This window comes from Pseudochaenichthys georgianus, chromosome 7 (assembly GCF_902827115.2).
Source record: "Pseudochaenichthys georgianus chromosome 7, fPseGeo1.2, whole genome shotgun sequence".
Taxonomy (NCBI): domain Eukaryota; kingdom Metazoa; phylum Chordata; class Actinopteri; order Perciformes; family Channichthyidae; genus Pseudochaenichthys; species Pseudochaenichthys georgianus.
The window spans coordinates 76,473-104,460 of record NC_047509.1 but is presented as its reverse complement, the minus strand read 5'-3'; the positions used below and the strand labels follow the sequence as shown (position 1 = coordinate 104,460).

General features: G+C 42.0%; 1 protein-coding gene across 3 annotated transcripts; it reads left to right on the top strand.

The window, feature by feature from the left end:
* On the top strand, positions 1–22,816 carry gtsf1 (gametocyte specific factor 1). 3 transcript variants are annotated; one of them, XM_071203595.1, is made up of 9 exons: positions 27–87; positions 2,442–2,533; positions 4,968–5,067; positions 5,901–6,027; positions 6,309–6,418; positions 12,770–12,896; positions 15,699–15,776; positions 21,242–21,299; positions 22,491–22,816. In XM_071203595.1, exons 4-9 carry the CDS (start codon positions 5,937–5,939, stop codon positions 22,564–22,566), a joined length of 540 nt encoding a protein of 179 aa, XP_071059696.1. In that variant the 5' UTR covers positions 27–87; positions 2,442–2,533; positions 4,968–5,067; positions 5,901–5,936; the 3' UTR covers positions 22,567–22,816. The 3 variants fall into 3 exon arrangements, with proteins under 3 accessions (XP_033943745.1, XP_071059695.1, XP_071059696.1); XM_071203594.1 differs by lacking the exon at positions 2,442–2,533 and having other exon boundaries at positions 3–87; XM_034087854.1 differs by lacking the exons at positions 2,442–2,533; positions 4,968–5,067 and having other exon boundaries at positions 1–87.
* The last annotated feature ends 5,172 nt before the right edge of the window (positions 22,817–27,988 follow it).

Sequence of the window (27,988 nt, the reverse complement as noted above, 5' to 3'; positions counted from 1 at the left end):
ATCTCGCACGTGCGCACTACAGATAAGGCAGGGCTGCAGATCGGGTAGTGACGACAAGCGCTGCTCGGAACATCTCTCAACAAAAAGGTCCATAAATGTTTATTTCTTACTTGGCAACTCTTCATTTTTAAACAGACTGTATTCAAAACCGATTTGAACTGATATTGAGTTGATGTCGCAGTTTTAAACTTTTAATTATCTGCTTTATTTCGAAGTTTCGAGTTTTGGCTAGCAGGTGGAGCTAATAGCTAATAATAACGCATGGGCAATTTAGCAGGAAAGTTTGATTATTGCTTTTTTTATTCATGTTTATTTTTAAGAAATGTGCCTTTTGCTACGATTAAACTGTATGAAAATATAGCCACCAGATGAATACTCTTAATAACATGTATGTGAAGTTCGCGGCTAGCTTCAAAAGCCCTAGTATCGTGTACCTCTGAACGGTTTTACCCATAGACCGTATAGGCAGGGGCGCCGTAAGGGGGTGAAAAGTTAGGACGATTCTAAGGGCCCGTGTCCCCTGGTCTCCCAGCTGTGTGCGTCACACTTTAGAGGGATACTGACTTGTTGTGAAAAGTAACTTACAATTCTACCCGTGGTATACGCTCAGTATATCACGGCTAAGAACCAATCAGATTGCTTGATTTGACTTGTCCGTTTTATAAATATAAATATATTAGGGCTGTCAAGCCACTAATTATTTTAACGCGATTAACGCATGTGTATTTTTTTCCTCGGCCGCCCCGTAGTTTCAGAGCGCATCGAGTTTAAAATACCATCTACAAGCTGATGCTGACAGCCCCGCTCCTGCTGTCCGCTTGTGGCAGACCACACTTCCACGCTCACCGGCAGGCACCGACTGGCCATCGGGAGGACCGGGAGGGTGTGTATGTGTGGCCCGAGCGAGAGAGAGACCTTACGTGCATTGTTGTTGTTAGCATCTGGTGCTAGCTAGCGGCGCTAACGGATATAAGGAGCTGTTTAAATGAAAACAGAGGAGCGACATTTCGCCACAACTGCGCCGAGCACTTTACTTGATGCAGGAAGCGGACAGCGGGACATTGTACGAGAAGTCAGCACACTCATGATTGCAACGTCCAGGCAGCTCCCGTTCGAGCATATGCCTTGAGTTGCACATAGCTCCAACGATCCAACACACATATACACACACACACAGGTTCCAGGTTGAATTGAGGCGAATATTTGTAATGTTCAGAGGTTGTTGTGTTTAATATTCATGAGAATATTTGTCATTGTTCAAATGATAATAAACATTAGCATAAAGCATATTTGTCCACTCATATGTTGATAAGAGTATTAAAAACTTGAAAAATATTCCTCTACGGTACATTTAGAACATAAAAAAATTGCGATTAACTATGGACAATCATGCGATTAAATATTTTAATCGACTGACAGCCCTAAATATATATATTATATATACTAGATGACTCACCCGCGCTGCTCAATAGAGTCTGGATGCAGACCGCTGCAAGGAGGCGGATCCTAAAGGGTTATGAACCCCGCCCCCCATGTATTTCCTAAAGGTATATGACGCTCTGTTCTCATTTATTTTATGCTTTGAATGAATCATAAACGAACTTTGAAAATAATAATTATAATTAATTTGCATAAAGAATGAAGAGTATACAACCACAGAGAAGACAAATTCATAAATTGTAGGCATATCATTTTTTACTGTTTGTGCAGTGGTAGTAATTATTATTCAAATCATCACTACGTTTTATGGAAGATATTGCTGTATATCATTTAACAACATGAGTAGAGGTTTCTGTACACCTAAAATACTGAAGTTGAAGTTACTGTCCTGATGTGTATCATTCATTTGTTCATGTTGTGTCTGGTGGTAAGATTAATTAATTAACGTATTTATTATTTTTGAAACATTACAATACACATCAATACTAAACATGAAAGGTATAGTACATACCAATACATTGTACAAGGAAAATATACATACAAAGAGGAATGTCTTCATTAAACATAAACATTTTATTGGGTGTTCTAATTCAGCAACCACAAAATATGTGCCCAGATTTAATTATCTCTGACTTCATCAACCAAATGATCAATTTTGATATTTAACATGACATACTCAGAAAGAAAAACACACTGTCTGCCTTATACAAACTTTTGTTGGTCATCTTTGAAAATCATCCAAGTTTTGTAGATATACTAATAATAGCAAATTGTCCAAGGTTTACACTAGGCTATATATTTCCCTACGGGGTGTGTTAAGACCCAGAATGATATTTGGCTATTTCTGTGTAAATTTCACTTTGAACAGAGACAATATAAGGGCAGCAACTTGAGTTGACTGTTAAAGTTTCAAATGTCGCATAAGACTGATCCAGATCCTGAATGTTTTCCTATCTGACATAGCTGTCCTCTGTCTCCTGCTATCTGTATATTTTGCACAGTCTATCTCTGCTCACGCTGTTGCGTCGGCGTGTTCTCCTGCGTGTTGGCCATGTGTTGCACTGGAACCAGACACCGCAAAGACTTCAGCTGAGTACGTACGAACTGCGAATGCGTGAGTGGCAATAACTCTCCTTAGGGGGATTACAACTTACATATTTAACCACATGTACAGGTACCAACAGCATCTGATTTTGGTAGCATCCAACCGAGCTTTAAAAACATGTAGTGGTACTAGCTTGTAATTTTACATTCTTTTTGCAGACTGTTCCATGTTAGTGGAGCTGCACATCTAAAAGCTTTCTTCCCTAAGACAGTCCTAGCACTTTGAACATTTAATAAAAACCACAGCATGTGATCTCAGGCAATACGTACTTTCAATTCGCAGAGAGATCAGGGAGCAGATATAAGATGGTAGTTTATTCCAACATGGCTTGGCCGCCTTGGCACACAGGGTACAGGGATGCGTAAGTGCTTTACAATTTGGTCAAAAATCTCAGTGCACTGTGATACGCAGCATCTAATTTGCTCAGGTAATGGGCAGGTGCATTCATATAGACCAGATCCCCATAGTCCAGCACAGGTAAAAAGGTCACAGAGCCTTTTCCTGGCCTCAAGCGAGAAACCAGGACTTGTTCCTGTAGAAGAACCTAGCCTAACCCTCAGTTTTTTAAGCAGGTTATTTCCATGAAATTTAAAAGTGAGACATCATCAAGCCAGATACCCAAGTATTTGTAACAGGTAACCACTTCAAGTTGTATTCCTTGCGTTGTGTACAATATCCAAAGCAGTCTCCGGTGTATTTTTAGCTTTAGAAAGAGCATTACCTTGGTTTATCCACATTTAAAAAGAAGCTTTAGTTCAGAGAGCTGAGCCTGAATAATGTTAAAAACAGCCTGTAATTTAACAACAGCCTCGTTAATCGAGGGACCTGCACAGTAAATAACGGTATCGTCCGCATAAAAATGTAAGGTTGCTCCTTCGACATTTTCACCTAAACTATTAATATAGATAGAGAATAATAGCGGACCTAAAACTGAACCTTGTGGTACACCATTAGTGATGAGCTACGTGTGTTCGTTAACTGTGCGGAGTCACTGGCACAGACTGAGCCGCTGGTGAACAGCTGTTAGAAATGGGCCGTTCAGGTGTTCAGAGCAGAGCGCAGAGCGTGATGTGAACTGAAAAGTTTTTCTGTCACAATATTATTTAAGGAATCGTTGAGCTAGCTAGCTAGCATACCTTGTCACTATCTGCTAACGTTCTCTTTAGCCTTCGTTTTCTAATAGTTTTTTTCATAGGCTATAAACAGAGGTGGTATAAGTATAAATCTTGTGCTAGAGTAAAAGTAGAGTACACAGATCTTGTACTTAATAAAAGTATAGTACTCAGATCTTGTACTTGAGTAAAGTAGAAGTACTCAGATCTTGTACTTAATAAAGGTATAGTACTCAGATCTTGTACTTGAGTAAAAGTAGAAGTACTCAGATCTTGTACTTGAGTAAAAGTAGAAGTACTCAGTTCTTGAGTAAAAGTAGAAGTACTCAGAAGTACTACTTGTTCTTGAGTAGAAGTAGAAGTACTCAGATCTTGTTCTTGAGTAGAAGTACTCAGATCTTGTTCTTGAGTAAAAGTAGAAGTACTCAGATCTTGTACTTGAGTAAAAGTAGAAGTACTCAGATCTTATACTTGAGTAAAAAGTAGAAGTACTCAGATCTTGTACTTGAGTAAAAGTAGAAGTACTCAGATCTTATACTTGAGTAAAAGTAGAAGTACTCAGATCTTGTACTTGAGTAAAAGTAGAAGTACTCAGATCTTGTACTTGAGTAAAAGTAGAAGTACCAGAGTGTAGGAATACTCTGTTTCAGTAAAAGTCCTGCATTCAAAATGTTCCTCAAGTAAAAGTAGAAAAGGTATTATCATCTAAATATAGTGAAAGTAGCGACGGTAAAAGTAGTCATTGTTTGATTGGTCCATTCAGAATAATATATATATGTTTTATAATGATTGATCATGAAAGTGTTCTCAAAGCTGGTGAAGGTGCAGCTAGTCTGAAGTACTTTGTAGACTGCAGGGTAGCTGGTGGATTCACTCCAGGTGGAACTAAAGTCTGATTCAACACTTGATTAGATTTCACATCATTCATCCACATCTGTGAAGTAACTAAAGGGATTAAATACATGTAGTGGAGGAAAAGTACACAATGTACCTCTGAACTGTTGAGGAAGTAGAAGAACAAAGTAGCAAAACATTGAAATACTTAAATAAAGTACAAGTATCTCAAAATTGTACCCAGTATAGTACTTGTTGAGTTTATGAACGTAGTTACACCAGTGGCTATAAAGATAGAAAGACTAAGCCTTGAGCAGAGGCATGAAAATACATTTTCAAAATGCTCAACAGTGCTGCCAGAATGATAAACTGACTGCTACACAATTAAAATAAATGCCTTTATATATTTCTATTAGACTCTTTGGCGTTTCTGTTATTATTACCTGCTGCTTTAGTTGTTCTGCCTCATTTTAAAGCCGATGTCCCGTGGGGTCGGGGGGGTCGGGTCCTCGTCACCTTTTCCATACCTGATGAGTTTGCATCCCTGACTACAGTTGCTTCAGCGTGTAGAAGCTAGTAAGCCTACTATTTGATTGTTTTAGTTAGGCACAACATGTTTCATATGCAGACCTTATTTTCCTGTTCCATGTTCAAATAAAACATTTTCAGTGGTAATTTTTATTTGGTCATGGAAAATGAGGTAAAGGTCATTGAGAAGTCATTGAAAAGTCATTGTTGAAAAAGTGTATGAACCCTGATTATGTCTATGGTGCACTATTGAAAATAATCGTAGATTCCTCAACTTTCAAACGGTTTGCTTTGTTACCAACATGTCTTGTTGTCTCCTGTATCATAGCTAGGGATGTCCCGATCACCTTTTTTTTCTTCCGATCATTTGATTTTGACAATCTGCGATCTTTATGCAATGCATTAAGAGAGAAAAAAGGTAACAGATAACGGCTGGTCATCCAACGCGATGAAGTCGGCCATCTTGGCTGTTATTTTTTTTTGGCCTTTTCACTGTTCTGGGGCAGTTTGGCTTTACTTTTAAAAGTCTCTGAAAGTGTCGGTTGTTTCAGTGCCATTACCTGAGTGGCCGCAACATTCCCAACATCTCTAATCATAGCCATGCTAATAACGTTTATAATAAACCAAACCGTTTGTAAATCAGTCAAGATTTCAGCGAGTTAAGAGTATTTTTGTGCAGATCCCTCACCTTACAACAGGTGTAGCAGTAGTTGTTGACTGTGGTAAGATGGCCACCGGTGAGCTACGCTGGCGACTCCCCCTTCAGCCATCTTGTGTTTATATATATATATCTGTCTAGAAACCTGTCAGTGCACCTTATAGCTGTTTGCCAACCGCCATTAAACCAGAAGAAGAACCTGTCCTTGTTTTCTTCCATCCAGTTTGATCAGCTGCTGTCCAGTGAATCTCAGCTGAAGATGACGACCTCCTTCAGATTCGGATCCACGATCGACACGTGCAGGACTACTGCTGCTGAGAGGGCAGTGCTGCTGGAGGGCGAGGAAATAAGTAAAACTAAACCTATTTTTTACACATTTCATCATCCTAATGTATGGAATCAGGTTTAAGACAAAGCAACACTTTCAATAACTTTTTACCGCCACACATACATGTAAATATATGTAATATGTATATACGACCCAAATATGTATACATGTTAATTTAATTAATTTCTTATTTAAAAAGTGACTTACTATTAATCTTGTGTGAATCGTCCTGTTTTTCATCCTCACCCTGTTGCTTTTAAACTATTTAAACTATTGCTGATCTGATCTAATCTTATCTTAAAGTTGGCAAAGAACCACACCTGGATCCGGACACCCTCCTGCAGTGTCCCTTCGATAAGAACCACCTGATCCGGGTCTGCCGCTTCCCGTACCACCTGATAAAGTGCAGGAAGGTGAGTGACTGCAGCAGGCTATATATTTACATTAAAGTGGACGTGTAGGGACTTATTTTCTAAAGCAGGGGTGCCCACACTTTTTTGGCTGGTGAGCTACTTTTGAAATGACCAGCTCACCTAAATAAACCAACCAAAAATAAAATCCCAAATTGCAAGGGTTGCTGAATAACACGTTGGGGCTGCGACAAACGACTCATTTGATAATCGATTAATATATCGATTAATGAAACGATTAATCGACTATTCGGACTATTACTGGACGCCTTGCACAATTTCTCAAACTCTCTTATTTAGCCATCAACTTTTAGATGTAGCTTGAGGTTGTTTTAGGCATGTGGAAACTAGCAATGAAGACAATACAGATGAATACTTGATTCAAAAATACATATATTATTAAATTAACTAAACAAATTGTGAACAAAACTAACATTGCTTTTTATTTAAATTAATAATATTTCACATCAAAAGAAACAACAATGTTTTAAACAAATCGTATTAAATAATGTGATGACAGAACTGTGAACAGAATAGCTGAAACTTTAACAAAATAAATAACTCTGTTACCTCTAATCATTATGTTTGTGTAATGTAGTTAACTCCGTGTGTTGCTGCTAGCATACAGAACACCTGACGTGGAAACGTTACTCGTGGATGGAGCTACAGAGCTGCTAGAAAGACAGTCGAAACCCGGTGCATTCCTCCGTCTGAATGTGGAGCACTTTAGCTAAATGTTTAGACAAATTGCTCGTGTTACCGCCCTTACATGCTAAACTCTATAGGCAACGAGCATTGTCCACCTCAAGACGGGTAACATTTAACCACACCTTGGAGTGCTTCTCTCCGCCATCCCAGCCGTGTGTTGCTGCATGTAGCAGCCGCGTGTGTGTAAACTGCCCCGCCCCCTCGCACACAGACGGGGGAGAGATCTCGTCTAGATTGGAAAGATCAAAAATACACCGACCATATCAATCAATCAATCAATGTTTATTTATATAGCCCAATATCACAAATGTTACATTTGTCTCAGTGGTCTTCACAGTGTGTACAGAATATCAGTATGACAATACGACACCCTCTGTCCTTAGACCCTCACATCGTACAAGGAAAAACTTCCAAAGAAAACCCAGTTTAAAGGGAAAAATGGGAGAAACCTCAGGGAGAGCAACAGAGGAGGGATCCCTCTCCCAGAACGGACAGACGTGCAATAGATGCCGTGTGTAAATTGAAAAGATAATACATTTACAACATAGGTAGTCCAAATGTTTGGAAATGCATGTGTGTATAATAGGAAGATGAATCCACGAGGATATCCATCCAGGACCGATGATCCAGGACCACAGCCACGACTCGCGATCCAGGGCTCGCGATCCAGGACACAGGACCGCAGGATCATCCATGACTCCGGATCCCGGCGCATATAGACACCAAAAAGAAAGAGATTTGGGGAAGCTGGGTTAATCGGAACATGAGAGTACACAGGTATAGACAGAGAGAAGGAAGAAGTAAGATGTCCCCCGACAAACTAAGCCTATATCAGCAAAACTAGGGGCTGAATCTAATCAGCCCTAACTATAAGCTTTATCAAAAAGGAAGGTCTTAAGCGCACTCTTAAAAACGGATAGGGTGTCTGCCGCCCGAACACAAACTGGAAGCTGATTCCACAAATGTGGAGCTTGATAAGAAAAGGCTCTGGCTCCCATTGTACTTTTAGAGACTCGAGGAACAACCAACAACCCTGCATTCTTGGAACGCAATGCCCTAGTAGGACAGTAGGGTATAATGAGTTCTTTAAGGTAAGATGGCGCCTGCCCATTAAGGGCTTTGTAGGCGAGAAGAAGAATTTTAAATTCTATCCTGTGTTCTATAGGGAGCCAGTGTAAGGCAGCCAGAACAGGAAATGTTGCGGAAGCGGAGCGTCGTGACCATAGACGCATTTGTTTGTTTTTTTGCATGTTAGAAACGAGTTGGCGACACTAACCCCCTAATCCCACCAGGGGCGTCTGCGGCGTTTTTAGCGATCGCGGCCACTCTAGTCAATGGGTGCTATTCCACCAGACCCACTGCGCCGCGGCTCGAAGCGTCCGAGAAGCTCCTCGCCGCAAGGAATTTCTCAAATATAGGATGAATCCTATTTTTGACCCGGCGCAGCGCAGTCAGGAAGTGGAACGTTCATCCGGCCCAGGCCCATCCCCCAAATAAACTCGTGTTTAAATCAACAACTGCGAGGCTGCACACACGACGCTCCGCTTCCGCAACGTTTTGAAACGCGCCTGGTGTGTTATGACGCAGGAGGAGGACGCAGCGCAGATGCTTCCGGTGGGATCAGGGGGTTAGACTGCGAGATAATGTTTGTGTAGCAATAATACATGACCTTTCTCTTTCTCAACTCGCTACTCGGAGGGAAGTCGCTGTCACGTGCCTTGTGAACACTCCGATAATGCCTCTCCATGTTACCTTTCTTTGGCAGAGCGACGCTTGCTTTACAAATAAGGCAAATAACCTTTGAATGTGACATCGCAACAAAATATTCTTCCTCCCATTCTGGGTGGAAGTGGTCTTTAGCTTCTTGCTCGGTCCCGCACTCATTTTGTTGTTTGTCTCTAACTTAATTTGAGTTTTCCCGGCACTTGACTGATTTTGTATCGCTTTGCATTCTGGGTTAACAGACTGGAAAGCGATAGGTCGCTTTTTCTGTCAATCAAGTAAACTCCTGAATTAAGTGGCAGGGAGGCCAAGGGAGGAGGGATCAAAACCTGTTTTGTTTATTTTAAAGGAGCTGGATTTTTTTTTATTATGAATGACTCGCGATCCACCAGCCCCCGCGGTCGACGTACTGGGCACCTCTGATCTAAAGTAAAGACTGGTAATATGGTTAAAAATCCTTTATTTTCATATAAGATAAATTACATAAAGCACCTTTTCTGCTATTTTGATGTATAAAGGATGTTGCTGGTTTTTTAGATAAAAAACGTAAGCCGCTTTTTAAAACCTAATCAAAACATTTGATAACATGTATGTGAAGGTAGCTGCTCACCGCAAAAACTAGGAACATGAAACTATTGATTGGTGTTTACCGTAACATTTCTATTACGATATATAAGTTATTTCATATCGCTAACAATCTAGATCCCCATAAAGCAGGGGTGGGGAACCTCCGGCCCCCGGGCCGTATACGGCCCGCGAGACCATTTGGTGTGACGCTCGAGGTAATTTATAAACACACGCAAAAAAGAAAATCTAGATCGCAAAAAAATTAAACAAGCGAGTGCCTGTTTTTCCTGGCCACGGTCAGGGTCCTTGAACACAACACAAGCCTAACGTGTCATCACGTGGTATATGTCTCGTCTGACAGCAGGGGTGCAGTTCTGACGGAGAGCGCCAGAACGCCACTCCAGCACTTCAGAAATGTCAGTACCCATAAGGAGTACACATGCCGCAGTTTCTGCGTGGCTGTGTCTTTATTTGAAAGCCCAGTGGCGATCTGTTCATCTGTCATACTGAGCATACAGTCAATAACTTTGTTGTTATTAGCATCTGGTTAGCTAGCTATGCTAACGAGTATAAGAAGCTTTTTCTCCAACCAGTGAGGTAAAGGCACATCTTTATATGATCATTATAGTTATAAAAAAATAAGAGAATAAAGTAAACGGGTATAAAATACTATATGACAGTAACAAAAAGTTGTTATTAATAAACAAGAATACAGTTTGAAAGGAGAGTGATTTGTAAAATATCCATAAAGACAAAGAAATCTGCTTACAGTTCTGTTTCATCTGTGTTGAGAGATGTATCCATAGATCTCCTAATGTTGCTCTCAAAGTGCACCAGATTGATGCTTTCAACTTCAACATTTTAAAAACAAATCTCCCGGGGGGAGTATGCCCCCCGGACCCCCCTAAATCACATGGACAGGAAACTAAATACATTTGCACACATCTTGTGTCCATATCTTTCTGTTGTGGTGGTCATGCCACACCGTGCATGTATGCGCGAGTCATGGTGAAAAATCTGGATTCAGAGGTTGCTCTTTCTTTGCACAGAATGAAAGAAAGGCCAAATGAATGGGCATTTTAGTGCTTTTAAGCAGAGGTCAATAATGTGTACGGCCCTCGGAGGATGTTGTAAAAGTTGAAATGGCCCTTGAGAGGAAAAAGGTTCCCCACCCCTGCCATAAAGCATCGTTCTGTTAGATCACCTCTATACTTCTGTGTGAATTACATGCATGACATGAGAGGGAAGTAAAAACCATATTTCTTTACAGAAAGAACAGGAGAGCCGCAGCACACGCTCCCTTCTGTTCAACATGTGTGCAATGTGGAAAAATATAATGGGAAGAAACCAGTCGGAGGTTTACCACGGCATTAAACGGGCCCCGGGGCTGAATTATTAAAGACCGTGGTTCCGTTAAGCTCCGACGTTAGCGGTCTTTTTATCGGTGCTGGAGACATGTGAAATATGTATGTGTATTATTGCTACACAAACAGTTTCAGTGTCGCCAACTCCGTTTCTAATACGCAAAAAGACTGTAACATGCGTCTATGATTATTTTTTTGTATTTTCGATCTTTCCAATCCAGACGGGAGATCTCTCTCTCCCGTCTGTGTGTGAGGGGGCGGGGCGGTTTACACACACAGCTGCTACATGCACACACACGGCGGAGATGGCGGAGAGAACTCGCTCCGAGGTGTCAACGTTTCCACGTCAGGTGTTCTGTATGCTAGCAACAAACAGAGTTAACTACATTATACAAACATGGGTTAATGATTAGAGGAAACTGAGTTGGTTAGTCTGTTAAAGTTTCAGCTATTCTGTTTACAGTTCAGTCATCAGATTATTTAATACGATTTGTTAAAACGTTGTTTCTTTTGATGTGAAATATTATTTATTTAATTTAAATAAAAAGCTATGTTAGTTTTGTTCACAATTTGTTTCGTTAATTTACTTTTTTCTCTCAAAGAACCGATAAGAGTACCGTTAAAACTTTAACGATACCCATCCCTAGGTTTACCACGACTCGATACCTTTACATTTTGACATGCGGTATAGTGTTTTTTAAATGAAAAGACTACGCATCATGAAGGCAGATTCCATTGTACTTCGTGCATTTAAAAAGATCGTTGTGTAGAGAATAAGCTAATACAGGTGTCAGATGCATGAGTTCTTGCAACACACAGCTGTCAGAACAATACCTAAACCCCAGATGCAACAGCTCCGGTGCATCCTACACGCTTTAATCTCCGGTCCCCAGCTTCACTCCATCGTGCAATAATCAGAACGTGGAGCGGTGGTTCTACGAAAAATATTGCTGCGGCACAGTTTTGCAGCAGAAACATTTAAATATCGTCATTTTTGCACAAGGTGAACTGAACATTTAGTTTTTACACCAAGGAGTCTTTTAAAAGTCTAAAGATGCGTCGAAGAAGCTGGAACATTGGAGATTGCATTGATTAATCTCAGCAATGTTTCATCTATCTTTTAAAAATGTTAACATTACAAAGACATCTTCAATCTAGTCGCCTTAAAATGCAGAAACCAAGACTTAAAATACCCATTTACCAACAACAACAACAGAGTATTTTAGCTTTACTTAAAGTAAAAACACATGATGCATCGTTTTGAAGGAACTTGCACACAAAAACCTTATCAAATGTTAAAGGTGGGGTAGGTCATTCACTTCAGAAACACTTGTTATATTCCATGGAATGCTCTTAACATCCCGATAGCAATGAATATCTGAAATGCTTTGACAATAAATCCATAAAAAATGTCATCTGTGGAAGCCGTGGCGCTGTAAAAAGCACGACCGATCATCTGAGCCGGCTAAAGTAACTGGATGGCCTACCTGCCTGTCAGCCTTCCATCTGGGCACAAACCTATCTCGTGCCCTCATGTGCGCGTTCGTGTGTGTTGGGGGAGGGGCTTATGTGAGGAAGTGTTTTTCCGGCTGTGTATTTTCAAATTCTAGCGCACTCGAGCCAGTTTCTCCATTGTTACCTACCCCACCTTTAAGGAAGTCGCCGCTTCAGAAGCACAATGCCAAGATTTAGCTCTTTGATTTCTTTGATATAACGACATGGAAATCTTTGGATGTAAAAAGGTAAATCCCTCGGTTACAGCAGCAGCGCTTCTTGTCTCTGGCTGATGTACAACCACCCAGAACAAAATATAAAAACACATTATGCATCAGTTTTAAGAAACTTGCAAACAAAAACAGTAGAAAATGTTAAGGAAGCACGAGCCCAACATTGAGCTCTTTGGTTCTAAGATATAACGACATTTAAAGCTTTGTGTGTAAAATGTAAACGCCTCCATTACAGTAGCATCTCCTTTTGTCTCTGGCTGATGTAGAACCACCCGAAGCTGGCGAGCGAGTTGAAGACGTGCCCGTACAACGCTCGTCACCTGGTGCCTCAGAACCAGCTGATGTCCCACACGGAGACCTGCGAGGACCGCATCTCTGTGGACATTGAAGACCGTGAGACATCTCCTTTATACCGGCTCTGTTGGACAAACTGGTCATAGTCATCACATACAGAGCATCAGCTAGTTCCTGAGCAGAGTCCTTCACATGCTGATATCCAAGAGAGGGAGTCGCACAGTCACAAGATGGAGGAATAGAAAGCAGTACTCAATGTTTACTTCAGATTAGCTCCACGTCAGAAATTAGCATCAGGTTAATCACATGGCAAAATCTGACTTTTTCACAAATTCTGACTTTTTCTCAAAATCATGACTTTCTTAAAAATGTTGGTTTTTCTTTTCTGAAAATCAAAAAAATATTGACTTTCTCAGAAAATTGTGACTTTTTCTGAATCTTAAAATTCAGATTTTTTTTTTCTCAATGACTTTTTCTCAAAATCTCCAAATTCTCACTTTTTTCTAAAAAAAATCTCAAAATGTTTGACTTTCACAAAATTCTCACTTTTTCTCTCAAAATTCTCACTTTTTCTGAATACTTAAAAATGTTAATAATCCCTGGTCCCCGGCTTGAGCTTCAACCTCAGGATCCATGTATCTGTGATCCTCTCCAGAATGGAAGCAGTCATCACATACAGAGCATCAGCTAGTTCCTGAGCAGAGTCCTTCACATGCTGATATCCAAGAGAGGGAGTCGCACAGTCACAAGATGGAGGAATAGAAAGCAGTACTCAATGTTTACTTCAGATTAGCTCCACGTCAGAAATTAGCATCAGGTTAATCACATAGCAAAATTCTGACTTTTTCACAAATTCTGACTTTTTTTTCCTCAAAATTCTGACTTTTTCTCAAAATCACAAAATTCTGACGTTTTCTTAAAAAAAACATGTTTTTTTCTTCTTCTGAAAATCAAAAAAATTTGACTTTCGCAGAAAATTATGAGTTTTTATGAAAATCTTAAAATTCAGATTTTTTTTTCTCAATTATGATTTTTTCCCCCTCCAAATTATGAGTTTTTCAAAAAAAATCTCAACATGTTTCCATTACCTATTTGCTTTTTCCTGCGTACCGGACCCTAGCCTGCTAGCCCGTTTGCTACCAGCCGTTGGCCGTCAACAATCTCGTCAACTCCCTGCCGTCAGCTGGCCACTAACAATGGACACCCTTGTCTCTGCACAACACAGCTACAGTGGGAACAAATATTTGTAGCTGTCCCGGTGCGGAAAGCCCTAGTAGCCGTGACCGCTACCTCTACAGCTAACCAACCTCCAGTCGCCGGGTCGCTACATGCTAACGCTAGCATTGGACCACTCTCCTTCTTTTCGTCTCTTAGCATTCATTCCACTGATTCCTGCAAAATCACTGATGGTCAACAGAAACTTCGCTACTCACCCCGATCACCTGCCATGATGTGTGCTTTCCTGCTGTCTGACAGTAATCCTCAAGAGGTTCGTTGTGAGCTGCATCCTTCCCGGCCGACATGACTCTGTCATGCTCCATCGCGGAACTACTCCAGCTAAAGCACACATCCACTCCACCATGCCCGACGATGATCTGCGCCATCAGTGAGCATGGACTGCTACAACGACCCAAGTACATTCACCGAAGCTCCGGACGAAAGTTTGTTTACTCCCGGTCCGGTCATTCCATCTCATCCATCTGGTCTGCACACCCCCTCCATTTCATCATCACAACAACCAACACGTGCACTCTGCCTGCCTACGCCCCCTTCCCAAAGCACCCCAGCCTGTTCAAACTCAACCTCATCTTAAACTTGCTCTGTTTAACACCCGGTCTATACACATATATTGAAAAACCACGCCACCATTTACAGCCTTCAGACAAATTACCTCACTGGACATAGTTGCCCAAGTCACCGGCATGAATACCTCAACTTCTCAACAAAATCAATTTCTCCAACCACACACTCCCAGCTCAGCACCTGCCTCACTGACATTAAAATTTGGATGCAAAACTATTTTCTAAAACTTAACTGTGATAAATCGGAACTTATAATCATTGGCCCAAACTCACTTACCCGCTCAACCCAAGATTTTTGTCTTACCATCGATGGCTCCATTGTCAACCCCTCCACTCACATCGGTAACCTTGGCATCATCCTCGACCCCACCCTCACTTTCCTCCCTCATGTCAACCAGGTCACAAAAAATGCATTCTTCCATTTAAAGAACATCGCCCGCATCAGACCCTCCCTCTCATCGACCACTGCTGAAACTCTGATCCATGCCTTTATAACATCCCGACTGGATCACCTGCATTCACACTAAAACTTCAATATGTCCAAAACTCAGCTGCCTGCTTGCTCACCTCCACCCGGCGCTCCGACCACATCCTCCATGACCTCCACTGGCTGCCCATCAAACACCGCATTGACTTTAAAATATTACTATTCACTTTCAAAGCCCTCAACAACCTTGCCCCCCCCCCTACCTCTGTGACTTCATCCAACGATACATCCCCACCCGTCGCCTCAGGTCTGCTGAAGCTAACTTACTGCATCCCATCAGGACAAAGCTCCGGACCTGGGGTGACAGGGCCTTCGCAGCAGCCTCCCCCACACTCTGGAACCCCCTCCCCAGCCACGTCAGATCCGCCAACACTCTCGCATCATTCGAACAATCCCTCAAAACTCACCTTTTCACTCTTGCCTTCAATTCCTAATAAACTAATCTAACCCCTTGCCCTTATTCCTCCTAGCTTTGCACTTTCTACTTTTGTTGTTATTTTGTTTTACTTGCTTTTAAGCGCTTTGAGCACCAGGAAAAGCGCTTTATAAATGTAATCTATTATCATGTTACGACTTAAAAGATACATTCAGTACATTGTGCTCTGTTTGCAGGCGGCAGCACCAACCGACTGATCCCCCTGCAGGTCAGCACCTGGGTCAACCCTGACATGTCCGAGGACTGGGACCATGGTAATAATAACCGTTGTATAATAATGCTTTAAATCCTTCTCGTTATTCTCCCAGATGTCCTGTCATGAGCATCCAGTCCAACTTTATTACAGCACATTTAAAAACAGAGTTGACCAAAGTGCTGTACATCAATAGATATATAAAAAGCAGTATAAAGTAGTGTTGCACGGTGTACTTTAAGAATGACGGGGAAAAGTACTCCGGTGAGAAAGCGCTGTTTTAATAAGAGCCGTGTGTGTTCAGCGCTCTGCTTCCACTCCCTGCACTGCAGCCGTGCCTGCAGTCCCTCCCCTCTCAAGCGCGCTCTAAGTCCCGCCCCTCTCTCGTGCACGCTCTAAGTCCCTCCCCTCTCTCGTGCACGCTCTAAGTCCCTCCCCTCTCTCGTGCACGCTCTAAGTCCCTCCCCTCTCTCGTGCAGGCGCTAGCTGCCAGAGCATGTGAGGAAACGAGAAGCATGGCTGCGAGTGGGACTGCAACTGCCGCTGCGCCTCGGCTTGTTGACAAAAAAGACGCCAGAAGCTACATTTAAAAGTATTTGAGCGATATCTCTGACAGTGAGGGCAAGCCGACGGACACCACGAGGCCTGTCTGTGAGACATGTTTTAGATCCCTGCAAACCAAGGGAGCCAACACATCCGACTTGGCTAAGCACCTCGCCTACCGGCATCCAGATCTGTTTAAAGAATTTAAAGACAGACAGGTTAGCGAATGTGATAGATAACATAATTACATCATGCTCAAGCCCATGCCCTCAAATCCAAGTCAAACAAGGGTAATTTATTTTGTGACAAACTAACGTTTTCGTAGTTTGACGAGGCAATGATAACTGTCTAATATGGCTATCTTTTTAGCTAACTTACCAATGTGGCTAACATCTGCAATGTACATTTTGTCAATAATTATTTATATTACTGTAGCCGACTATTACATGTTAATAAAATATAAAGTTAACTATCAAAGAAATCACAAACGCAAGTATAAAGAAGAGACCATGTTGTAAGAAAACATACTACTTATACATGAGAGTCACGGCCCGTCCACACAGCAGCGTTAAAAAAATCTTCCAATGTTGCCTCACTTTTCGCCGAACTGCATTGTGGGAAGCAAAGCGAAGATTTCCATGATTTTCAGGATTAAAAAGTTGAGCAATGTTCAACTTTTGAAGCTGAGCTGGAAGCGTCAGCCAATCAAACACGTTTATGCAAATCTGACAGAAGCGCTAGCCAATCAAACCGCGTGTAAGCAGGGAGAGCCAGACCGCAGTTCATTTCCTCATATTCCAAACGAGAAATGACGGTAGCAAATCACCCGGTTCTTTACGACCAGAACTATTAACGGGATACAAACCGGAGGAACCAGACATGGAGGGAGCTGGCAGAGACAGGGGGTGAAACTGGTAGGGTTTCGCCTGTTTGGGGATTTTATATCCAGTTTACTTCGTTTTAAAATTGCTAGCAAGCAGGGGGGCGGAAGATTCATGTGATTGGTTGTTGGTCGAGTTGCTCGCAAAAAATCCCCAAGCTTCAGATACGCCCACCTCCAAGATTTTTTTAAAGAGGCTGTGTGGACGTACCGTAACACATGCTTCACTTCCGGGCAAAAAGTATGGCCCCGCCCACTTTTGGGGGAAACAACGCTGTCATTTGAACGGCGATCGAGCCTGAAGCCACAGAGATCTTCTGTTGCCGTCCTTTCTTCTTAGAGGAAGTTCAGAAACACGTAACTCTGGATTTGTTTTAAAGTTTGTGGTGCAATAAACGACACGGCAGCTTGTTGGCATGATAACACAATTATTTTCTGCCTCGCTCGTGAGAGTAACAGCTGGCGAAATTACAGCCTCGCCTACTGATTTTAATTTAGCCATATATCGATCCCGATCGTCGATTTCCAATGATTTAATGTAATTGATGCCATTCAAATGACAGCGTTGTGTTCCCCCAAAAGTGGGCGGGCCGTAATTTTCGCCCCGAAGTGACGTAGGTGTTGGGCTGCGTTTCACTTCTCTTATTTTTCATTTTCCTCGCGTCTCGGTCTCACCGGAAGTTGATTTGTCTGCGCCATCTGGAGTACCGTCCCAATGGCCTTATTTTTGCCGGAGGAGCTATAACCGAGGAACCACCAGACCATCCTTCGATGAAATCCTCAGACACTCGTCCCGCCCCCTTACTGTGTACCGCTCACTGATTGGACGATGCAATGCATGCGCTGATCTGATGCTTCTTGACATGAGAGCAGTTTCCCAGCGGAGTGAAGAAAACACATGAACCTCACGAGAGTCCCTCCTCGGTTTATACCGTGTTTTGTTTCAATTAATGTATATTTTAGTTACAAATAGGGATGTAACGATATATCGCGGTAAATAGATGTCTCAATACCGTCGTGAGACTCACAAAATCTACCGAGATTAAACCTTTATTCAACCAGATGGTTCCATTGTTTTTCAAGGGAGACCTGTCCAACATGGCAGCAAGTCAAGTACACATGAACATAAAACAGAACACAAAAGGACATCGTATTTACAGGGCTACATGTACACACCTAGAGACATTGACAAGTACCAACACTATATTTGTATCTCGCCCTGTCAATAAGCCTCACCTTCTTCGCAACAACTGTATTGTTGTTGAAGTGGTGGAGAAACAATGCACAGTTTGACCCACTGCTGTCATGGCCAAAGCATTTCTCTCTGTCCCAGCAACATCAGTCCCAAGCAAGAGAGTTCTTTCCACAGCAGGGTATTTTGCAAACGCCCAAACATCCCAGCTTCTACCTGGAAATGTGGACGTGCTCATATTCCTAAAAGATAACCTTGATGATGCTGAGTGAGAGAGTTAGAGTTGAGCTACTTGAAAAACTAAAGTGAAACTTGATTTATTCGATTGCAGGGTCTGATTATTATATTGTTGACACTTTAAAATGCTGTACAAATCAGATTTATCATTTAATCAAGAAAAAAATTATTAAAAAGAAATTCACATTTTTCCTTTATTTTTCAATATCGCGATAAATATCGTACCGTGGACTTTTTATTGCGATATTATCGTACCGTGAGTTTTTGGGATCGTTACATCCCTAGTTATATATGTGATATATCTGAACAACAAAGTGGGCAAAAATCATTTTATTCATTTTTTGGAAACATTTTCATGATCGCTTTTTTTCGTTTTACATTTTCATTTATTGTCATTTCCATTCAGTCATTAAGTGCTATTAAAATGTTAATGTGCTACATATCCAAACAAAGTGTGCAATCCAATGAATGTTAATCTAACTGGGTTTTGATAGATAACATATCTCTTTTTCTTCTTTCAATTATTTTATTTATATTGTGCACTCTAATCAATATTAATCCAACTATTGTTCGTTTATACATTTTAAGAATGGCGTTTTTCTTTTTTGAGAATGAGTTCTTATTTTATTATTTATTTGGGTCTACAACAGGGCTGCAACAAACGACTAATTTGATAATCGATTAATCTATCGATGAATGAAACGATTAATCGACTATTCGGACTAAGTATGCCTTGCACAATTTCTCAAACGCTCTTATTTAGCCATCAACTTTTAGATTTAGCTTGAGGTTGTTTTAGGCATGTGGAAACTAGCAATGAGGACAATAAAGATGAATACTTGATTCAAAAATACATATATTATTAAATTAACTAAACACATTGTGAACAAAATTAACTATTTAAATTAAATTAATAATATTTCACATCAAAAGAAACAACAACGTTTTAACAAATCGTATTAAATAATGTGATGACAGAACTGTAAACAGAATAGCTGAAATGTTAAAGGTCCCATGTCGGCTTTTCCGGTTATTACCCGTCCCCTTCTGCAGGCCGTTGTGAGTGTGGACGGTCGGAGCATATATAACGTTAGCTTAGCCAAGCTCCATTCAGAAAACACGCATTTTAAAGGGTTTTTCGCCTGCCGTCTGTCTGCAGACTTGTCAAAGCATTAATTCATGGTTTTTACTAACCGGTATCAGTGTGTTGTTACTTCGGCATCATTTTGAAACGTGTATTACAATTAAATCACGGTCAAATATGTTCATCTTGTTGTAGTTGTAGCCCCCTTGCCAGCGATTCTCTCTCTAGTTTAGCATGCTCAGCCCGACTCAGCCTGGTTGTTCCTGGCCCTAGAACCACGATTTTATGGGGCCAGAAAAACTGTGAATTAGGACCCGCTAGCCGGTACTAGGCCAAGTGGAAGCGCAACCAAAAACGGGCTAAAAATAAAACAAGTCAGCGGCTGCTTTTACTCTTTTTTTGTTTTTTGCAGTGTATATATTTAGCACATTTTAACATTATGATATGCTGACCTTTAACCTTTGTGTGCTGTTTGGGTCTGTGGGACCCGTTTGCAGTGTTTACTAAAATAACATGTATTTAATTATTTTAACCTGCTTTATTTGGGGGGGGGCCTCACCTCCTCTAGGGGGGCAGTCACCTCCTCTAGGGGGGGGCCTCACTTCCTCTAGGGGGGACCGGGGGCATGCTCCCCCGGGAAGATGTTTTTTTAAATGTTGAAGTGAAATGCATCAATCTGGTGCACTTTGAGCACAACATGAATGTATGGAAACAGCTCTCAGCACTCAGACGAAAGGGAGCTGTATACTTTTCAATACTCCAAACATCTTTAGAATATGATCACTACCAACAACAAATCATTCAAACTGGTTTATTCTTATCTTATGTTACCTAGTTAGCATTCTTTCTTTTTCTTTATGCATATTTTACTAATCACTCCCCTTTTAAACTGTTTGCTGTTTTTTTGTACTGTCCTATACACACTGGAATGATTTCTTACTTTATCTATATTAAATAGATAAAGGTGTGCTCTCTCGCTCACTCGCTCTCTCCCTCTCAAAAATCAGCGGGGAGGTGCCACATTGCTTTTCTTCCCAACTGCAACGCTGGTCCCGCAAATCAAGCAAGAACGTGATTGGTCGATATTCATTGTGGGGGAGGAGGGGTGTTAGATAGATATAGAGTTGTAGATAGTTTGCTATGATGTAGGTTTCCTTTATGCATAGGGTAGATTCTTTTAATTACATTTCCTTTTTTGTTTTGTGTATTTTTTACATTTTGGATTTGCTTGGCGAGCTATTTTTAGAACATGCCCCGCGGGCGACTCACGTTGCCCCTGCGGGCAGTGTGGTTGGCTACCCCCGCTCCAGAGGGATAATAGAAAGCAATGAAATACAAGGACATAAGTTAGAATACACCCAACTACTACGACTTAAATGTACTATAGTCATGAACTAATCTGCACAACAGTTGAATTTCCTTTTTGGTGTAAATGTTGCAGGCGGCTGCTTCCTATGAAACATGCATGTGTGTTTTTAAAGTGACCCTAAGGGGCTTGCGATGCACAATATGTAACCTGATCTTCTCCCCTTGCACACTCTGAACATTTGTCTGTCGGTAACACGGTTTTATTTTCTTTGTTTCTTGCAGAGGTCGATGACACGGCGCCTCCATTTGTGTGGGGGGTGAACACGGTGATGGATCATCAGTAAGTGCTCTGATTCAGCTTAAAAACATCATTAACAATCAAACTCTACATTTTAAATAGTGCACAGTATCCCCGGTCTTCTGTCTCTCATTGGTTACTTCATCAGGGTTTGTAAAGTCAACATTTACTGAGAAAAGAGACGTTATCATTTCTATAAGTACAGATGTTCCTGTCTGGAGACAGTCGTTAAAGATAGTCAAATGTAAAGATATTCTCCCACTGTTTCTCATCCGAATTCACCTGACTTCCTAGTAAAGTTAACATGTGTTGATTCCTAAAACATGGCAAGTAGATTTGAACGAGTTTGTGTTTTGACATTGCGTTGTAACATCTTTAAAAATGCACTAACGTAGGTCCTGATTGGACGGCATTACAGAACATTATTTAATCTAACTTGCCCTAAAATGTAGGAAACCCTGATTTTACAGAGCCATAAATTACCAGAAAATAGCAACGAGTGTTTGAGCTTTAACAGGGTAATAGTACAACTTTAAAAAAATCACATTATCCATCGTTTTGTGCAACAATTTTAAGGAACTTGCAAACAAAAGCGGTCAAGCGTAGAAGAAATCGTCGCTTTCGAAGCTAAATCCCCAAGACTTCAGGACTTTTGGATGTAAAACATTTATTTTCCTCACGGGCGGCAAAGAAAGTCCGACATTATACGAATTTAATATAAAAATAATAATCGTGGCTTGATATTGAGTAAGAACTTCCGGTTGCCTCTTTTGAATGACGAACACACACTACTGCTGGTAAGGAGAGTTATTGCCACTCATGCGCAGTTCGTACGTGCTTCTTGGCCGTCGGCTGAAGTCTTTGCGGTGTGTTCCAGTGCGACACATGGCCGAGACGCGAGGCGACACAACAGTCGGGTCCGTCTGCGTCAGTTTGGTGTGTCCGGGCCTTTATCGTCACGACATTTAATCTTGATTCGTGTTCACCAACACGATTTCCCCCTTTTTTTCGTGTTGGCCGAGACGCGAGGCGACACAGCAGTCGGGTCTGTCGGGACGTGTTCTTTGGCGTCAGCTTGGTGTGTCCGGGCCTTAACTCGAAATGCCGTGAGACTGGGTTGTTCCATCTTATACACTCGGGTCTTCATTATCCTGTGCACCTCCTTGAAAGAGTGCTTCAGTATTTCCCAAATAGCATGTATTATGTTTTAGTACGTTCTTTGTGTCTCTGCAGATATGAGATGAAGCCGACCAACAACCTGGGTCCGAGCTTCAGGACCCCCAACACGCTGCCCTGGGCCGAGCTCTAAATCATGTGTGAACAAATAAAAACAAAGTAACACGTGTTGTATAAACGCATGCATTAATAATTCTTTTAGAATGTGTTCTCAGCATGTCCTTAACCTTAACCCCATTTTAAGTTTTAAATCGGCACTACTTTGATTTTTTGTATCAACTCTCGCTGAGGAAACTGATGGCCTTCAGTCTTGTTTTTGATATTCCGGTGTTAGTGTGTTGTATTCTGTGTGCTTATTTTTATTAAAACTTTTTTGTTATGAACGTCTTCATTCATTTATTGCATGTTTTTCTGCTTGATGGAATTGTTTTACTAAAACATATAATCAAAACATGAAATATAATATGCTTTAAAGGTGGGGTCGGTAAGTTTGAGAAACCGGCTCGAGGTACACTTTTTGTTGTATTCCATGGAATGCTCATAACATCCCGATAGCGATGAATATCTGAAGTGCTTTGACAATAAATCCAATAAAGAAATGTCATCTGTAGAAGCCGTGGCGCTGTAAAAAGCCATCCAAGTAACTGGATGGCCTACCTGCCTGTCAGCCTTCCATCGGGGCACAAACTGATCTCGTGCCCTCATTGGTCATGTGTGTGTTGGGGGAGGGGCTCTGTAAGGAAGTGGCAGATTTTCTCCGGTTGTGTATTTTCAAATTCTAGCGCACTCGAGCTGGTTTCCAAAATTACCTACCCCACCTTTTAAAAATAAATAAAATATAAACAAGACCCAAATGTTTATCCTGAGTAGAAAGAATAAAGTGCAGTACAAGACAAATACAAATACTATAAAAGAACATTTTAAAGTAGTACGTTAAGAAAAACACATTTGGAAACATACACATTTTGCACGCTGTGTGCACAGCTGGACTGGTTAACAGAACATGTAATGTAATATAGTAACGCATGTAGACGCCACACATACACACGCATACGTTGCTAATTCACAATCTATAATTAATTGGCTGTTTTTAAAGTCAGAATTTACAATAAAGAGCATTTTTAAACATGAAGTGTCACTGAGCGGCCACTGAGGGGCAGCACTCATCAACTCAAACACTGATTCTGTTCCTTTGAAAGAACAAGAGGGCAGTTTCAGTAAAATAATAGGCTTTAGAAAATAACGAGCGCATTAAACATGTTACTTCAATATAGTCAGGAAAATATAGATCACTAAAGCAAGTATTGGAAAAAAAACAAAAATACTTGACCTAGAAACTAAAATGGAGTTGATGAGAAATACAATAAAATATGGAAATGCCATTAAAATGTGTAAAGGACTAATATAAAGAATATATAGGATGGAGAATTTTGTTGATAAGATTTCAAAAACATACTTTGAAACTAAAGGAATATTTAAAACATATTGTACTTTTTCTGAACTCTGCAAAAGTAAATAAATGTCTAAAGCAGGAAATTATATACATTTTTGAATAAACAATTCATTCAAAAATGCTTTTAAAATGTAAAAAAAAAGAAAAATACATGAACTTTCAACTAGAACAACATATAGAAATTAGAGGAACTTAAAAAGAACATTATTTCTCCAAAATTATGTAAAAAGTGGCATAAAAAGAAAATACTGAATACTTTCCATTGTTCATGGAGTGTGTGTGCGTGCGTGCGTGCGTGCTGGTTTGGAGAGTAATGGATTACATTACATGAAACGGGATTATCAGTACAGTATACAGAAAAAGTTAACTGTATTTCCTTACAGTTACATCAAACAACGTTGTGTGTGTGTGTGTGTGTGTGTGTGTGTGTGTGAGAGGGGGGACAGAGCTCTGTCATTTCTAAGTGGCATTATTGATTCCATGTGATGAAGGTCTATTATTAGACGTGTTGAGCTGTGTGCTGCGGGCTGCTATCTCCTCGGAGTACGTGCACCGTGTGTGTCGAGGAAGCTCTGTTCCTACCTGTCCTCCGAGCTCGAGTTAGTCCTGACCTCTTAAACTCGTGTCTGCCTGGGATTAGATGTCTCGTTGACCCTTTGAACACGACTCAGGGGTAGAAATTGATGCTCGTCGGAGAGAGATACTGACTGCAGGAATCTGAGGCTGCAAATTAAATATCAGTTTCTTATTAAAAAGTCAGCACGGAGCCAGGATTAGAAATAGCTCTGTGCATGCTGTCCAGATGATTGAATACTGTACACCATGTGAGGAGCTATTCTGGAAGATGCTTTCTAGATTCACAGCAAAGAGTCTGTATGGAAACACGAGTACGGAGGCTGACACACGACAATGACCCAAAACTCTTCCATCAGGAGAAACACGCTGCAGAAATATAAAATATAAAATGTTTTCCACATGAAGAAACATCTTCAGCAACTTGACAACACATGCAGCGTTTAGAGAACATTCAGCAACTTGAGGAGACATGGCAGCGTTTACTAAGCTGCAGAAACCAAACGCTGAAGAAGCTCAAAACACAACGGAGACCAGGGGACACTAAAGAGTGACGCACACAGCTGGAGACCAGGGGACACTAAAGAGTGACGCACACAACTGGGAGACCAGGGGACAATAAAGAGTGACACACACAGCTGGGAGACCAGGGGACACTAAAGAGTGACACACACAGCTGGGAGACCAGGGGACACTAAAGAGTGACACACACAGCTGGAGACCAGGGAACACTAAAGAGTGACGCACACAGCTGGAGACCAGGGGACACTAAAGAGTGACGCACACAGCTGGAGACCAGGGGACACTAAAGAGTGACGCACACAACTGGGAGACCAGGGGACACTAAAGAGTGACGCACATCGCTGGAGACCAGGGGACACTAAAGAGTGACGCACACAGCTGGAGACCAGGGGACACTAAAGAGTGACGCACACAGCTGGAGACCAGGGGACACTAAAGAGTGACGCACACAACTGGGAGACCAGGGGAAACTAAAGAGTGACGCACATCGCTGGAGACCAGGGGACACTAAAGAGTGACGCACACAACTGGGAGACCAGGGGACACTAAAGAGTGACGCACATCGCTGGAGACCAGGGGACACTAAAGAGTGACGCACACAACTGGGAGACCAGGGGACACTAAAGAGTAACGCACACAGCTGGAGACCAGGGGACACTAAAGAGTGACGCACACAGCTGGGAGACCAGGGGACACTAAAGAGTGACGCACATCGCTGGGAGACCAGGGGACACTAAAGAGACCAGGGGACACTAAATACAGCTGGGGACACTAAAGAGTGACGCACACAGCTGGGAGACCAGGGGACACTAAAGAGACCAGGAGACACTAAAGAGTGACACACACAGCTGGGAGACCAGGGGACACTAAAGAGTGATGCACACAGCTGGAGACCAGGGGACACTAAAGAGTGACGCACACAACTGGGAGACCAGGGGACACTAAAGAGTGACGCACACAGCTGGAGACCAGGGGACACTAAAGAGTGACGCACACAACTGGGAGACCAGGGGACACTAAAGAGTGACGCACACAGCTGGAGACCAGGGGACACTAAAGAGTGACGCACACAGCTGGAGACCAGGGGACACTAAAGAGTGACACACACAGCTGGGAGACCAGGGGACACTAAAGAGTGACACACACAACGGAGACCAGGGGACACTAAAGAGTGACGCACACAGCTGGAGACCAGGGGACACTAAAGAGTGACGCACACAGCTGGAGACCAGGGGACACTAAAGAGTGACGCACACCGCTGGAGACCAGGGGACACTAAAGAGTGACGCACACAACTGGGAGACCAGGGGACACTAAAGAGTGACGCACACAGCTGGAGACCAGGGGACACTAAAGAGTGACGCACACAACTGGGAGACCAGGGGAAACTAAAGAGTGACACACATCGCTGGAGACCAGGGGACACTAAAGAGTGATGCACACAGCTGGAGACCAGGGGACACTAAAGAGTGACGCACACAGCTGGAGACCAGGGGACACTAAAGAGTGACGCACACAACTGGGAGACCAGGGGACACTAAAGAGTGACGCACACAGCTGGGAGACCAGGGGACACTTAAAAGCACCGGTGGATTTTAAAAACAGCTACTCCTGACATTTGTTTTTATACTTCAAAATACACTAAAATGGAGTTAACATGGAGGCTTAAAAAATGCTTGTAAAGTGTACATTCATGTCTCCTCACACACACACACACACACACACACACACACACACACACACACACACACACACACACACACACACACACACACACACACACACACACCCTCTGAGCCTGTGGCACTTTACAATGATAAAGTAGTCCTGAGTCACATGAGACTGGACTGCGAATTTCTAAAATGAGAGCACTGAAGAACATGTGGGCTTGAGGAGGGAGGGGGGGGGGGGGGCATTTTTTAAGCTGCGTGTTCTGGTGTGTTGCCAAAAAGAAAAAGTCACACTTGAAGTTACTGTCTGTCAGCTGTCGGCGGTGTTCAGACATTATCATGACCTCTCTGGAGACATGCAAACTCCCAGCTGTGACTTTAATACCCCAACCCTGGAAAAAACAAGCACCAAAGGACTGAGCAGAACCCCGATCTGTCCCGACTTAAAGATCTCCTATCATGCTATTTTAAGGCATATATTATGGGTCTCAGATATATAAAAATATATAAAACAATGGCTATGAAGTGTTTGCTCAAAATACCAAACAGATCATGCTTTCTAGACATCCCTCATATCCCTCTATTTCAGCTGTTAGAGAAACGCTGAGGCGGAGCTAATGCCTGCTCAGAATTGTCCCAGCAGAAACTCAGCTAAATGCTGCCGTGATTAAACGCCATCATGTTCCAAACTACATCAAGGATTATTTCTGAGACAGTATGGAGCTCAAACTCTTTCTCTGAGGTCCAGAACACGTCTCATTGTTACTGACAGCAACGTTTCTGATTGGCCCGTGGGGGTAAAGCCCGCCCACATTTGAGTAATGTCGTCATGACGCAGCAAATCTGGATCAGCTCCGTTGTTCCCATGTTTTTAGTGATGTAGGTACGGAGGAAAAGAGAGAGGGTTTTATTTCCTGACACTTTGTGAGTCTCCTGACACACCGGGGGGACACCGGGGACACATATTGATGTAGAGAAGACATCACAAAGTGCATTTTGCATGACAGGAGACACTTAAAACCCTCATCGACCCACTCCTAAACCCTGGGGTTCCTCAGGGCTCCATCCTGGGACCTCTTTCTTTCTGTCTGTTTGTATCCGTGTCGACTAGCGGTGTCTGCGTTGTGTTTTTTGAAGGTTTGAGACCCGAGTCAGCATACCGTTGGAGTTGATCTCCTTTTATTCTGACAGATAACAAATAATCAGTCGTTCATATGTTTGGTTATACCTCACACTTCGACTCCTCTCCCGTGGAACACATTGACAAAAAGCGAAGAAGTAAACGTGAGGGACACAATATGAAGGGGGAAGTCTCCACAAAACTAATCGTCTGGGTA